Below are 16,294 nucleotides of genomic sequence, written 5' to 3'. Positions count from 1 at the left end.
TTTTTTTAGGTCCTGTTGATTTTAAAGAGGACAAAGAACGCTGGATTTATTTATTTGTGGAAACACTTTTTTTTTTTTTACTTCTTTCTTATTTGTTTTGTTGTTGTTTGGTTTTGTTTGTTTTTTTTTTTTTTTAATTTTATTTTGTTTGTTTGTTTTGGTCTTTTTTTTTTTTTAAAAGAACTGCACTGGACCAAACTACTGAACTGAAAGGCACTGCTGATTTTGGCATAAAAATTAATTTGTTCATTGAAATGTTCACCTCTTTCTTTGTCGGTATAACAAGCATCAATTTAAATTGTGTTTATTTGACTGTAATTTTCATATGCACTTTATAAAGTACTTTGTTTAAAGTACTAATTTTCTATTGCTCTTATTGTGGTAAGAAGGTGCTGAAGTGGGTATATTGCTTGTATTAGAACTTCTTAAAGTTTATATCAAAAGCCACAATGTAACATTAATAAACCTACTAGAAACAGCACCATTTCATAGTTGATGTTTTTAACATAAGGCTCCCAGGTAATCAGTTCTGAAGGAGAGCACGACACCGTAACAACGACTGGACAGCAGAGCAGGTTTACCTTTTACTTGAGGTTACTCTTGTGAGTTATTCCTGTTACCTGTGTGTGCTGCTGATGTTGCACAGGAATTGCTTCCAATTCCAGATGTGAGTTGGGGCCGCGGGGTGAGTTTAAGTGGTATGAGGCACTACATGTTATCAGCAGAGTGCACAGCCACAAACAAATTATAAATCAAAATCACCACAAATCGTTACTATTCAGACCTGTACAAATATATTATAATTTTGCTCATATTAGAGTTGGAAAAAAACCAGAATAAATTTATTACTATTTTATGTAGTTCAGGAGTTAGTCAATATGATATTTTAAAATATATATATTCATTTCGAAAGTGGAAGCTACAGTGCCCCTGGAGTATACATATGAATACTTTTCCTTCTTTTGTATTAACTCAATTTGCTTAACTGAAAAGGGTTTCTAGGTGGTATCGAGGTCGGGTGTTCTGTGGGGAGGGGAGAAGCCAGCACCGTGCAAGCACCAGAGCCAGGGAGGCTGTGCAGCCAGCCAACGAAGTAATTCCCACTACTTGGAAATCTACAGAAATGTACATTTTGATTGGCTTCTACAACAGTCAGGTAGGTCTTACTCATGTAAAAATTATTTCTGTGCAGTTTTTTTTAAGGAGATTTACTGTTCCTGTAGCAGCTAAAGCTGCTAACTAATGAGGCTCATGTAATCCAGCTGTTTTGTGGCTACTACTCCATCAACACTTAACCTTTTAAAGGGGCATTTGACCAGTCTAATCCATGATTCATTGGTGTAAAATGTGCAGATGACCATTTCTGACCGTTGTGAAGGCATTTTTTCCCTCATTTACAGAAGTTTTGCTTCTTAACTTACCTACTGAATTGAGAAATCGGAATTCTGGATTTATATGCAAACTGATGGAGTTGTTCTCTAGTGAGGAACCTTTAAAAAATGGTTTTGTGACAACAGAAAATCATACCCAGCTAGAGAGTCTGTAAGTGGTCTGTGGAGATTTTCTAAACAGAGCTTATGCTCTCATTTGAAAGTGAGAATGATTGTTCTGTCTATGTCATCCCGAAGTTCTGCCAAAAAGACTGTGGAAGAGAGCTGCGTTATAAAAAATACTTCACTGCTTGTTTCACCATTGAATATTTATTTTAAAAACATACTAAATATTCAAACACATTAAGAAGGTAATCTGCATCACAATAAAATCTGCTCTTTGGGTTCTCTGATACTCTTGCTTTATGTGATGCATGCTCATGATAGCCATACAAGGTGGACATTTAACTAATATGAAAAAGCCTGTCCTCACTGAAGGTCTGTAGGTACGTTTCCAGAAAGTAATCTTATTTGATATTCAGTTTGCTGGCAGTTTGTTTTAATTTAAGCCTATTTCACCATGGAAAGAATCCCTGCCAGGTAATAATGCTAGATCTGATTTTCCCCAAGCCCTTCCTCTCTGTTTTTGCATGATCATTGCAGATTGAATACTGTAAATGTATTTGGGCACTTATGTGCCTATGGCTGCCTTGGATTAAACCTGCTCCAGGTGTGACCTCAGTCCATCTGTAGACTTTGTCAGCAGTCATTCATGCTCTGCTTCTCATTTCAGATGACGTGAATGTATGTTACTGTGAAATCACTGCCGAGGTGGTTCCTCGCTGTGCACTTGTACGCGCCAGAATCTGTGGGCTGGGGATTCTGGATGAGTAACGTCCCTGAGGGGTGGAGCCATTGGCTCCCAGCGGCTCGGCCTTGGTGGCCTGCAGAGAGCACGGAGTGGTCGGGCAGCTCCCAGGTGACCTCCGGCCTGGGCACTCCCAGCGCCGTGCAGTGGAGTCGGACCGCTGCGCCAGGCACGGTGCGTACGGTCTGCGGTGGCCTGTTGGCAATCCTCGGGGGATAGGCCACGATGATGACTGGAATCCTCATGGAGGAGTCTCCCACATCGTTGCGGGCCGTACACACGTAATCCCCTCGGTCGTGAGCAGTGGCCTCTCGTACGACCAGCGTGCCATTTTCCAGCAGAATGTGTCTGCGGTTGATCTGCGGTCGGTCCAGCACCTGCCCACTGGGCAGAGTCCACGCGGTGTTTGGTCTGGGACTCCCGTCAGACAGGCAGTGAAGCGACAGCGACTCCCCACTAAAGCCCCTGACTGGCCCTGCTGGGCGAGAGAGAATACTGGGCTTCTGGCCAAGCTCCACGATGATCAGCTTCTCTATGTAGCCAACTTGGTTCCTGGCAGCACAGCGGTACTTTCCTGCTTTGTCTCCGTCGGGACTATGGATGGTAAGGGTGCCGTTGCTTCCCGTGAGGAACTCGGGCGTCTTGATGCTGCTGGAAAACCATGTGCCATTAGGCAACATCCAGCTTACGTCAGGTGGAGGGTTTCCATCCACAGAACAATTCAATGTGGTAGTTTTCCCAGGTTTTGCTATTATTTTTTCATTGAACGGATTTTTAAACATTGGACGCCTTAGCATTTCTGATACCTCCAGCTGCACCACCAGCATACTCTCTCCCCCATCGTTACGAGCCACACAGATAAAATCTGCTGTGTCTGAAGGCCTTATGTTCCGAATCTCAAGGGTCCCATTTTTGTGTACTACAATCCTGCTTCCATAATATGGAGCTGTTAGGAAAATATTATCGGGCATGATCCACATAATCTGAGGGGGAGGTGTTCCTTCTGCCCTACAGTCAATCTGTTTCTTGGAATGCCTCACTGCCGTCACTTTCATGATTGTTTTGTTCACATCTAAACCGTTGATGACAGGTGGTTTAGCCACAACATCCAGTTTATACAATTTCGTATCATCCCCTCCAGGATTACGAGCGACACACATATACTCCCCAGCATCCAACAGCTTCACTTGACTGACTGACAGAGAACCATTGACGTGCAGGAAGTGTCTGGCTGTTGATGAGGAGATCATGTCACTGGAAGGTAGCAACCAGAATATTTTTGGCGTGGGCTCTCCAACAGCTTCACAGTCCAGTAATGCCTTATCTCCAGCTTTCACTTTAATGTATGTCTTGTAATTGTGCTTTATCTGAGGAGCTGACATGACGACCATGATGCGTATCTTCATTTCATCTCTTCCCAGGGTGTTCTGAGCATAGCAGGTATAATCTCCCCCTTCCGTTACTCCAGCTTGGTTGAGATACAGAGTTCCATTGTCAAAGAGGACATATCTGCGAGACCTGCGTCCGCTATCATCTGCCAGCATCGCGTTATTGATCACCGTCCCGTCTGGCAAACTCCAGGAGATTTCTGGTGTGGGTGACCCAGAGGCCTTGCAGTCTACTTGGAAATCTTTTCCATATGGCACCAGTTTCTTGAAATACTGTTTCTGATCGATCTTGGCTGGTTTCATTGTGATGCTGACTTTCATCAGTAGCAGATCATCTCCAATTTTGTTTCTTGCAACACACAAATAGTCACCTGCATCCTTCTCAGTAACTGCCTCAATAACCAAGGATCCGTTGGGGTACACGTGGATTCTACTTCCCATCCTGTTGTGGGGGGAAAAAGAGGAAATGGATTACGAAACAAAACGCTGGAGGCAAGTACTGAGCACTGAGAGTGCCTGACAGTGTTAACAGCACTATGCAATGCGGGGTTCTCTCCAAAGGCACCGTGCCCACATTGCCCACCGAGCCTGTGGGTTATAGCCTGATGTAGCTGCCGCTTTTATGGGGATGTGCCTGTGCTCCCTGACTTGATGTCAGTGCGCGAAACTGCATGATGCTGCCTCTGCCTTGCTGGAAGATGTTCTGTGAGCAAATGAGCCTGTTGAACTGTCCCTCATCCCACCAGCCTCTGCTCCTCTTCCTTGTATGCCTTGCAGACAGAGCAGCTGGCATTGCTGCTGTGTGTTGTCCACAACAACACTTGGCACTGTGTGGTTACTCTCTGGCTGCCTCTCCTGCAGCAGGGCACAGACCTGGGTCTCCCTCCTCAGCCTGGCTTCATGTTGAACGTCCTGACCTGGGACTGTCTCTCCCAAAGCAAAGGTGAAGTGTTACTGTGGGTGGGAGACCCTCAAAGACAGACTTGGCAGAGACTACAGAAGCCTTTTCCACCCGAGTCCTACTTCACAAATCTCTTGTAAACAGCTTTTCCTCCTCCTTGTAGTGTGTAATCTACAGCCTCCACTGCTGCAAAGGCAGCTGCTTTGCACTGGCAGCTGGTACCTGATATTATACCTTTCACTTTGATAAATCTGAACGTTTGATTATCACAGATTTAAATCTGTTGCCAACACCAGTACTTTGAACTATCTGGCTGTTAAGATGAAGTGCTAGAGACAGCCACATTCTGTGGTTTTCAAGGTTCTAAATTAGTTTGTTTCAGCAGATAAGGGATCACTAATTTGTATCAGATTTGTGGTGAAAGTGTGATAACTGTATATGTGGCTGTCATCAATTAAACTGAGTTCTGTTAATTTTTTAGAAGTCTGGTATGGAATAGTCTTACCACTGTCTAGAAATACTCAAATCCCCTTTATTCATCTCAGTTTTTATTAAAGTGCAAACATGTTCTAGCACAAATTAAGAATTCATCCTGAATCACAGCAAAATAAAATGGTCAAAATTCAGTCCATGTATGGTTAACATCAGTTTCTTCAAATATGACTTGCGTCCATTTTGGTAAGTCCTCACCCAGTTATGGCACTGATGTGGTCTGTTATTAGGCATATAGTAACAAGCCGTCACCACATGGTATTTCACCACTGTTAGATGTTTAAAAGTTAATTTAGTTCACGATGTATTATTTCAGTGCTCTGACAGTGTCTTATACAAGCACCAGAGAAGACAGCATTTTATGTTTCAAAGAGGTAGTTAAAGAAATAACTCCTACCTGTGCCACTGGTCAACGACTGCGTTGGAGGGTAACCTCCAGATGATCCTGGGCTTGGGCTCCCCAGTTGCGGTGCAGTTCAGAAGCAACTTATCCCCAAAATTCAGTCGAGTCATTTCTTGAGAGGCAGTAGCTATTTTTGGGAGCGTATCCCTGTGCTCCACCACGAGGCTCACCACCCTTCTTTCCGAGCCCGTGGAGCTTGTGGCTATGCACTCGTAATTCCCGCTGTCAGAAGGGGCCACGTTGCTGAGGTGGAGAGTGCCGTTGGAGAACAGGAACACCTTTGCCTTTACAAACTGCAGAGGTTTCACCACCGTGCCGTCAAAGAGGACCCAGTGGACGCTGGGCTGAGGATTCCCTTTCACCGTGCAAGGGAGTTCCAGATTTCCCCCCATCATTCCTTCAACGTGTTGTCTCTTCTCCTCCAGAATGGCGGGAGGTGCCGCGATCACCTGCAGTCTTACCTCCAGCGTGTCGGCGCCGGCTGGGTTTTTAGCCACGCACGTGTAGAGGCCCCTGTCATAAACAGTGACTTCCTTGATAATTAAAGTGCCGTCCGGTTCCACGTGAGCCTTGCTCTTCCCTGCCAAGGAGCGGGAGATGTGCGTTTTATTTGCGAGAACCCAGGAGATGGCGGGTGGGGGCCTGCCCTCAGCTTTGCACTTGAGTGCCACCGGCTTTCCGGAGTGAGCGGTGCGGAGCTGCCACCGTGCACCGGTGACGCGGGGCGGGTAGGCCACCACCGAGAGGGTGACCAGGAGCTGTGCCGCGCCGTGCGCGTTGGCCGCGGTGCACAGGTATTGCCCGCGGTCCTCCAGGCCCACCCGGGCGATGGAGAGTGTGCCGTTGGCAAACACCAGCCACCGGCCCTCGCCTCGGCCTTCCGCAGCGTCGCGCCCTGCGGAAGCAAGGGGACAACAGCACAGCACGTCAGAACCTCTCCCTTCTGCACCTTTTTGCTTGTTCCCTGGCAACACTTGCCCCATCCTGGTCTACTTTGCCCAGATAACCAGGACACTAGTGATAGGAAAGAGAGGAAAAAATGGCATTGTGCATATAGAGTGACAAAGCTTTAAAGTAAAAACAGAAGTTGGTCCTCAGTAGAGACGAAGTTTGGATAAAATAAGATGGGGCTTTGTGTATCCAAAAATACTTTGCCATAGTTGAACAGGCTTTGCATGTTCAAAAATATTCTGGCATCACTGTAACTTGATTTGCTGGTTTGTTACCACAGACGGACTTTTGTTCTCACTCGTCTCACAGCTCTGAAATAGCAGGTAACAGACCACAAATACTGAGATCTCCTCACAATAAGAACAGAATTATAGTCAAATACAGATCATATTATTTTTTTTGTTTCCCTAAAGAACCATTTCATAATTAGTAAGACACCGCTGTGAATGCGCTCGGATATCTTTCTTTTTCACTGCTCCCACGTTCATCTTTGCACTGATAGTTCCCAGTATTCCTAAATGAAGTGGTACTTGAGTTTGGCACATGGACCATCTGCCAGGTCACAGGCCTGTAAGGGAAGGTAAGTTCTAGAGAGGTTTACCAAACTTACCTGATGATATCTTGGTCCACTGTATTGTTGGGTGGGGGTAACCAGTAGCTTCACAAGGAATAAAAGCATCTGAATTAGCTAGGACAGTAAAAGCAGCTAATTTCCCTCCAGTTATTCTGGGCTTTGCAAAATGATTTCTGCTTAAAGAGTCCAAACCTATAGGACTGGGGGCTGTAGTTTCTTGATCTTGTCTCTTTTCAGACCAGCTGTTGACAGAACTGCCCTTATCCCTTCCCCACAGAAGAGCATACGGGGTTGTGATCTGTGGTGACTTCAGCGTGGTCACGGTATTGACAGGTAACGTGTTGCCTCTCTCTGTGATTTCCACAGATGGTTCCTGCCAGAATCTGATTTCCCATGAAGGTGAGGTGGTTCTGGCAGTATGTGCCGGTGGCACAGCTGCTGTTGGGGCTGGTGGCAGGGTCAGATGAGGAATGCTGGGAGGAGTGGTGGCTGTGGCTCTGGAAGGAGGTCTGGTCCTCAGCTCGGTTCTCGCTGGAAACGTGTGCTGTGCTGCGTGGTTTTCTTGGATCACTCCCTCTTCCGTTTTCAGGTGTGATTTTTCACCTGCTGTTGTGATTTGGTGAGCAGGTTCTGACCCAGAGGTTGCGCAGACTGCGGCAGGTCGTGCACATGTGGTGCTGAAAGGCTCTGACAGCCCTGGTGTGGTCTGGATCGGGATGGTGGGGCTCTGAGCAGCGCGACTGCTGGGCGGTGACGTGGCCAGCTGTGTGTCCCTCCACGTGACAGGGGTCGCGGATGTCTGCGTGGCTGCTGCGGGCACGTGCTGCGGTGCCTTGGGAGTGTCACGGACCCACGGTGCTGGCGTTCCTGTCGCTGAGGCAGGGGGAGGTTCTGCAGGCACAACGCTTCTGGGCACAGTTGATGGTGTAACCGTTGTGATGACTGGCGCAGCTGCGGCCACCGAGGGACCTGCTGCAGGGCTGTGGCTGGCAGTCACGCTTTGGGAAGTGGATGTTTTAGGGGGCCTCCTCCTCCTCTGGCCTCTCTTCCTTCCTGCTCTGAAGTTTTTACTTTTGACGACTTTGGTGTCAGTTTGAGGAGTAACAATAGATGTAGCTGTTGGCTTCAAGCTCATCCCATCTGTTTCTTTGGTTGCACTAGTTGCAGGACTGGAGGAAGAACGCGCCTTTGCGTGGGGAGGATGTTGATGTTTTGGCTTACCATCACCATAATGAGCGGGCTTATCTAAAGACAAGAAACCACTGCTGTGGTTCCCACCTGTTGAAACAGGTGTAAAGGACAAAGGAGACATTTTGGACGTAGATAATGCTGTCATATTTTTAGAAAGTGTGGCTGATGCCTCTGTTGATGGAAACATATCTGTCTGTTGGTTTGGTAGCTTCTTCAGAACCTGTTTTTCTGCACCATGTCCAGAGGGATGTTCCCAAGTAATTTTTCCTGTTTGGGAACTTCTTGGTGAGGTTCTAGGCTCAATGCTGGGTAAGGCTGATACAAGGGTAGAAGATGCCTTAGTGCTTATGGTATGTGTAATGTCTGTGGCAGTGTGAGCTGTGTGGATTGCTGCTGTTGGTAGTCTGATGGTAAAAGGTTGGACTCCATTGGTACTTGTCTCAAATGGAGCACTGTGCTCCAGCTGCCACTGAGGAGTGTCTCGGGTGCCCTCTGTGATGGAAGGCATGACTATTGCAGTAGCTTTTTGCCTTGCACTAGGTTCATTTTCCTCTTCCCTGAGGAATGCTGTGTTTTGATGAGTAACTGCTGGGTGCCCCAACAGCATATTCATGGTAGAGGGGGAGGACAGAGGTGCTTCTGGGCTGAATGGGTATATGGAGCTGCTTAAGGCTGGTAAATTTGGTACATATTTCATATTCAGTTGAACACCTGCAGCCACATCTGTGCTTCCTCTGACAGAGCCTGGTCTCCCAAAATTGTATCTGTGCTCTTTCATACTTGGAACATGTCCTGGTCTAACAATTTGTCTCCTACCAGAAACTTTCCTTCGTCTTTCGTATTGCTGCTGGGCCTGGTGTGTAATAGTTGTGACATCCTGAATACTCTGAATTTCCTGATGAGTAATGACAGTTGAGGCCAGTAGCAGCTTAGGAGTTACTAGTTTCTGAGTACTATCAAAATAAACATGACTAAATTCAGGACTTGGTTCACTGACTGTCACTACAGGTATCTGGTGACCTGTTTTGGTGGAAATCTTATCAATAGACTCAGTAAACACTCGTAGCTTCTCCACTGTGTTTTGGGAAGTCACAGGTTTGCTGGTGTCTGTAGCATCTGACAAGGGTGTCACTGACACAGATTTTAAATGGTGGTTGTTACTCTCCCCAGAATATACCAACCTTTGCCCAGCAGGGAAGAGTGCAGATGTTCTGCTTGCCCCATTTGATACAGCTGTTAGTTTTAAACCATTTGCTGATATTTCACTTAAGTCAGATCTTTCCCATGAGGCTGTAGTTGTAGGTTTTAGATATGTTTGTGTCCTTCTGCTGTCACATGACATAGAGTGTGAAAAAGGAGAGGGTAGGGCAGGTGCTGCCTCGGTAACCAGGAGGGAGGCTTTCCTGGCAGGGTTGCTCCTCATGGGCACCTCGGGCCCTGCAGTTCTCATGCCTCCCACTGCTCTCCCCGGAGCAGGCGTGGTGGCTGTCTCTGTTAGTGGTATCATGAATTCTTCTGGGGATCTGAGATCACCAGATGTTTCCCCCTCATCCCCAGGTACTTCTGAGAATTTATGGACTTGAACAGGTGACTTTGTTGCAGTTTCTCCTCGTTTTTCTATCACTATTGAGTTCCTCCTTGATTTTTCCAAGAAGGCTGCCCAGTGCTGGGGATCAACTCTCCTGGCTGAGGACACAAATTGCCTCCTGCGGCCTCTAAACCGCCTGCTCATTTTGTCCTGGTAGTGCCTGTAAGGCACCAGCCCGTGGCCATCCCTGCTGGGTGCGCTCTGTGTGACCCGATTCCTGGGTGCAGAGGCAGCAGATCCCTGATGAGCTCTCAAGGTAGCTGGAGTCCCCAAAGGCTGTTCCTGAGTTGCAGCAGAGGCCAGCATTGCATCGCCAGAGCCCTCGCCCTCTTCCCAGCCTCCCGCAGCTGCGTGCTTGTCCTTTAGAGTGGATTTATCCCGCCTAACAAGCACTTGAAAAACCAAAAGATCAACACCGTAGTGGTTGGCTGCAACACATCTGAAGTAGCCACTGTCTCGCTCTGTCACCCCCTGTATTCTCAAGGTGCCATTGTCAAAAATATGTTTGTTTCTTACAGAGCGATGGAGAATCATGTGCTGGGGTAACACCCAGCTAATGGCAGCGTCTGGTGCCCCGGTGGATGTGCAGGGAAGGTACAGCGTGCTACCAACACGCGGAGAAAGCTGGGCTCCATTTATGCTGTCGTGTTCCACGTGGGGGTCAACCACGGTAATTCTAAACGTGAGAGTATCTGCATCGTTGTCATTTGTGCCTATGCAGTGGTAAAGTCCCGTGTCAAAAGTGTCAGCTGTCCGTAAGGTGAGCGTTCCAGTTCTGACTACTGCGATTCTTCTGTCCTCGCTGAGGTAGGGAGCTCTGACCTTGCTCCCATCGGCCAGGATCCACTCCACTGCAGGAGCTGGTTCTCCGACTGCTTGGCACTCGAGTTCTACGGTCCCCCCGACTAAAACAGTGTGCTCCGTCCGTGTTTGGTTGTCTCTGGAGATGATGGTCCAGTTATTGCTCACCTGGTTTTTGTCAGGACTGGGCAAAATAACCTGGGCATCTGCAGAGTAGCGGATGTGCAGCGTGTTGAGCGTGGTTGCTGTCCGGTCCAGCTGTAACGCCACTTTGCTTTGCATCAACCACGAGGGTTCGGCTCGCACTTCGCTCTCTATATTGGTGAAGAGTTCATCCTTCTCAGGGTAGATCTGTTTGTATTTGTAGCTAATAAAAGACTTGTTAGTTGTTAAGACGTTCCTTTCCAGTTTTAAGGGAGAATTACTGTACAGTGCCAGAATGCTCCATAGCTGCTGAATGCGTTCATCATCAATGCCACACACAAGAGATGTTGAAAATGATGTTTTGAGAACTGTGCCATTGCCATCTTTGTCAAAGGAGATGGGAGACATTTCTTTAGGTTTTTGGACGTTGCAGACCAAATCACCTCGATGTCCTGGTTGGTCAGTCATGTTCAAAACTATGGATCCTATAGGAGCTATGAAGTCCCTGGGAGACACGGAGCTGAAGTCCCCATCACCTGGCAGCGTGAGGTTTTTTAGTTTCAGGGAGTCATGTATGGCTGGCTTAGAGCAGATTAAAGATGCAGAAGGAATCTCCACTAAGCTTTTCCCCTTATGATTTCTGGGACTAGCACAAACTGGGCATTGCTGAGCACCGGAACTTCTGTCTTTTTTGCACTTTAAAACATCTGAAGGGAAGAAAAATGCAGTAAGCTTTTGTGATCCTGTTCTTAGTATTAAAAAAAGTCGTATAGTTACCAGCAAGCTGTTCTCTTGAATAAAAAGTTAACAAAGTTCATCTTAATGTTTATAAAAAACGTGAAGTAACCTAAGAAGACCTTTGCATTTTCTCTGATGAAGCTGAGTAAGGATCATTGCCATGGCAGCTCAGTCTGGAGTTCTGTCCCAGTGGCTTTACACCATGCAATGAGGGCTCTGTTGGGGTACACAGCCACAGCTCTGTCCCCAGACACAGGCTCCAGGAGTTTGTGGGTAACACTACACTACCACGGGCAACCTCTACACAGGGCAGCAACAGAGAAAGTCTCCAGGTCTCCTTCCTTATTTCTTTTTTGAAGAACCAAGTACAATGTGGGCTTCACTCTTGCAAGTTATGCAGAAATACATATTCCTTATTCCCTGTGGATTCTTCTGGTGCACAGAAGCTTTGAACTGGCCAAGGAGAATGTTCTATTAAGGAAAGCTGCACTTGGGAATGGGTTAAGACCACCAGATTAATTTAGTCTGGGCAACTGAATGCTATTAATATTTTATCCTGATTACATGCACCTACAAAAATCCTGTCTTCCAGCCTTTGCTGGGAGACTAAATAAACAAACAAAGGACAAACGCCTTTATCAGGAAGAGTAAGATGCTGTAACCTGATTAAAAATCACAAACAAAGCCTTCAGCTCACCTGGCCTCTCCTCTGTCCATTCTGCAAGCCACTGCAGACTGCAGTCACAGGACCATGGGTTTCCATGAAGGTAAATGCTCTCCAGCTCAGACAAGTAGGAAAATGTTTCTTGGGACAGTGAAGTCAACTTGTTGTCAGACAAATAGATGTGCTTCATGAAAGATACTTTAAATATTTTGTTATAGTGCAAGGTGACAAAAGTATCTGGGTGAAGCTGCTGAAGTAAATTTCCTTCCAAGTGGACCAGCCTCAGTGATGTGAGTCCATAGAAAACGTTGGGATTTACAAATTCAATTTTATTGTGGTCCATATGCAAACGTACCAAGCTCTTTAGACCATAAAAAACATCCTGCTGAAGTACTCTGACCTTGTTATAGCTCATTTTTAAGACCTGTTGATGAAAAAGCAACAAGTGTGTAATATTAACACCTGTTATATCATTGTAAGATTCCTAACAAATTCTGATTGATGGTTATGTACTTCACCAGAGCAGAAAAGCAAGTGATTGCAAAAAAACTTAATAGGAGGAATTATTTTTAAATGCAGTGTTAGTTGGAGGAGTACAAGGACACTTTCTTATTCCAACAGTCTGTCAGGGTGATGCTTCTGCAGTCATCTTTACAAAGCACAGTGATAAGAGAAAATAAAATAAAGCAATGCTTATTTCTCATTCAAAAAATCCCAATTAAAGCACTTATGAATAGGATAAGCAGAGTCTGACCATGAGCTGTGGCAGTGGTTTTTGTTCCAGACGGTGCTGAGATGCATGCACCAGTCTCTTTTGTTGGCTGTTCAACCAACAGTGTGTACCCAGCCTCAGGATCTGTGCCATACAAGATGTGAACTTGCCCCACCTCAACACTCAGGTGCCAATTTGTTGCTGACAGGTTAAAAGTCGAACTGGTAACTATGAGATTAGCAAATCTGGTACGTTGCTGAAGTATTAAATATGGTACCCAATATGGTAATAAATATGGCATTAAATATGGTGCCCTTTTTATTGTTAGAATTTTCCTGTTAGAATTATACCATTACAGTCAGAAATTCTGTATTTTGAAAATTAATGACCAAAAAAAGTGCAAAATCACAATAACGTGTGAGTTTATTTGCCAAACGTAATTCCATTAAAACTCTATAATTGTGTTACCATCTTGCCTGTGAAGGGTGGAAAAGCTTAAAGGACTCATAAAGCTTGTTTTATTAAGCCAGTTGCAAGGAGTTAGAGGAGGAAGCTGCCAAGCCCAGGACTGCCCTGCATGGGGGTTAGTGAGTCCTGAAAGTCTGTTTGCTCCAGCACTTCTTTGGTTTCTGCCTCTCTCTCCCATGCCTGAAGCCTCTAAACTCATCAATTAAGCCAATATTGTGTTTTCAGTCTGAAAGGTCTCTCATGTTCTTAGTTCATCACAGCTACGACATTGTTTCTTCTCTATAGCAGTGAAGAGCAGCTCTAGGTGGAAGGTTAACTGGAGAGTGTTACCTGTAAATCAAGTAAGTTGGGAATGGTGGTTCCTAAATAAACATGTATGTCACTTCTTTCTATGTAAATACCTACATGGCACAGTGAGACACTGAAATAGCTCTAGAAGCCCTGTGTGGCACCGTACAGTTACTGATTTTTACAATGTACCTAAATATAGGTAATATTTTATAAAAAAAACCCTAATATTTCAGTTAAAGAACAAAACAGGCAAACAAATACTACATTTTGAAAGTCCAAAAATCAATATTAAACTACAAAACCAAGGAACTCTATGGGGTTTTAGAGCACTAAAACATTTATATGTAGTATGTTCCATTTCTGTTCAGTAGGAGCCTTTTTTATAAATGAAGGTCAAAAAGGGATGGAACTATACAGGTTTCCCAGAGAGGTGGTCACTGCCTCATCCCTGGAACCATTCCAGGTGAGGGTGGCCGGGGCTCTGAGCAACCTGCTCTAGTTGCAGATGTCCCTGCTCCCTGCAGGCGGGTTGGACTTGAAAGGTCCGTTCCCACCGACACCATCCTGTGATTCTATACTGTACTGGAGGGAAATCTAGATGGGAAACAATCCTTAAAAAAAAAAAAAAAAAAAAAAAAAAAGAATTATAAATGAACTAAAGACCAATTTCTTACCACAGATGCAATATATGGAGCTCTGCAGCCTTTTTCTCCCGTGTGACAGAGGGTTTCAGCTGCAGTTGCCCGTTAAGATACTACTGACAGAGATCTACCAATATGTTCATCGTGCTCTTTAACCAGCGTCTGAATTCCTGCCTGGCAAGGAAGGATGCTTCCCAAATGGGATGCTGGATCCTGAAGGCCCTTGGCTTTCACATGGATTCAATAAGAAACGGGAAACCATAATGCTACAGACCACTGATCTGCTTCCGTTTATTGGTATCACTGCAGATAGCTTAAAAGTCATAACAAAAATTAAAATTAGGCCATCTCCTATTTAAGATTAGTCATTTGGTTCTTACCTGTAATGAACATAAATCACTGAACACCTTATCAGGGACTGTGTTTATCTCATTGCTGTGCAGCATCAATAACTCCAGTTTCTCCAGGCCAGAAAAATCTGTTTCCGTCAGTTTAAGCAAGCTGTTGTAGCTGTAAGGAAGATTTCACCCCAGACCTGGGTGTAGTCAGACATCCCAACTTCACAAGTGTACAAACAAAACCAAAACAAAGTGAAAACTCTGGAAATGCATAAAGAGATGGCACTTCTGGTGGCTAAAATGAAATTTTAAGTTGTTCCTCCACGTTAGCACAAAATTTGGTAATTTTCCCAGGGCACTTTTCTGAAGGCTGTTCACAGTGGGTAGGGAAAATAACTGCCAAAATGTGTAGGCAAGAATGCCAGGTTTAGGCTTGAATACAGAAGAGCAAGGAGCTTCTAGAATCGCAGAGGCTGGTGGCATGTAAATGCCTCTTTCAGTTGAGGGAAAACAATACTCCAAAAAATATAAAACCTAACTAACAACCCTGCAGCAACCCAGAGAGGTCCATGAACAAGACAGCCTCCTCTGCTATGCATGGAGAATGAGGTGAACCCAAGAGTGCTGGGGTGTGACCTTCCTCCTGGTCAAGAGTATTAACCTCTTAAAATTTATTTCTTGCTTTAGTTACTCATGGGACATTGATAGGACAAGAAGGAATGGCCCCAAGTTGCACCAGGGGAAGTTTAGGTTGGGCACGAGGAACAATTTCTTCCCCAAAAGGATTGTAAGGCCCTGGAAGAGACTGCCCAGGGCAGTGGTGGAGTCCCCGTCCCTGGAGGGGTTTCCAAGCCATGGAGATGTGGTGCTGAGGGACATGGGTCAGTGGGGACCTGGCAGTACTGGGAGAATGGTGGGATTTGATAAAGGTCTCTTCCAAACCGAATGATTCTACGATTCTACTTTTTAGTCCTAAATATGGGGACTCTTAGCTCTTGCTTTACAAAGCATTGAAAGGTGGTCAGAATATTCAAACTCTTGGTGCTAGACATACCCCAGGTTGATGCGCTCCACGTTGGGAGGGATGTGCGGCGGGACGGCCGTGAAGTACCGGAAGGTGCAGTGCACCTCGGTGGGGAGGTAACAGGCACAGAGCCGGGGGCAGGCGATGCTGCCAGGGAGGGCGGTCAGGCAGAGAGCCAGGAGGGGGCCCAGCCAGTGGGGCCTGCCCCTGCCCCTTGCCTCCATCCTGGGGGGCAATGCTACACTGCCATCCTTCCTTCACAGGCGGAGCCAACAACGGGGTTCCTGCAGGGAAAACAACACACGAGCACTTGCAGTGATATCCATGTGGAGACACTTGGTTCTAAGCTGTAAGTATAAGAATTTTTTAACTTGAGAGAAAAAACAACCCACAAAGCAGACCCCAAAACCCTGGGTTTTCCCTCAGTATTTAGATAAGTGTAACGATGTGAAATGTTTGTCATTTTAAAGAAACAGTCTTGCTGGACAAGGAAGTGTAATTTTGCCATTGCATAAATCAGTGGTTCCTTCAGATCCTGGACAAAGCAGGCAGCTGTGGTCACCTCATCTCTGAAAAGATACAGAAGCACTACACAAGTTTTGGAGAAAGCTGCTCTCATCCTGCAGCCTAAACAGCTGGAGTCCTTTGGGAAGAAAAGCAGGACAAATGGGAGGAGAGCACGACAGGTCTGCACAATCGGGCGCCCTGGAGAAGAGCGACAGGGGTCGACGGTTGCCCGTCTTTTCC

General features: G+C 45.9%; 1 protein-coding gene across 1 annotated transcript; it reads right to left on the bottom strand.

The window, feature by feature from the left end:
- Positions 1–2,159: 2,159 nt before the first annotated feature.
- On the bottom strand, positions 2,160–15,771 carry IGSF10 (immunoglobulin superfamily, member 10). Its single transcript, XM_008939462.1, has 8 exons — positions 15,578–15,771; positions 14,566–14,695; positions 12,107–12,497; positions 9,526–11,378; positions 8,878–9,033; positions 6,984–7,320; positions 5,417–6,317; positions 2,160–4,068 (listed from the first exon to the last, which is right to left on the bottom strand). The coding sequence occupies exons 1-8, from the start codon at positions 15,769–15,771 to the stop codon at positions 2,160–2,162; spliced, it is 5,871 nt and encodes a 1,956-aa protein (XP_008937710.1).
- Positions 15,772–16,294: the final 523 nt, after the last annotated feature.

The sequence above is a fragment of the Merops nubicus genome, unplaced genomic scaffold (assembly GCF_000691845.1).
Source record: "Merops nubicus isolate BGI_N331 unplaced genomic scaffold, ASM69184v1 scaffold53194, whole genome shotgun sequence".
Classification (NCBI taxonomy): Eukaryota; Metazoa; Chordata; class Aves; order Coraciiformes; family Meropidae; genus Merops; species Merops nubicus.
This window is presented reverse-complemented; position numbering and strand designations above follow the sequence as displayed.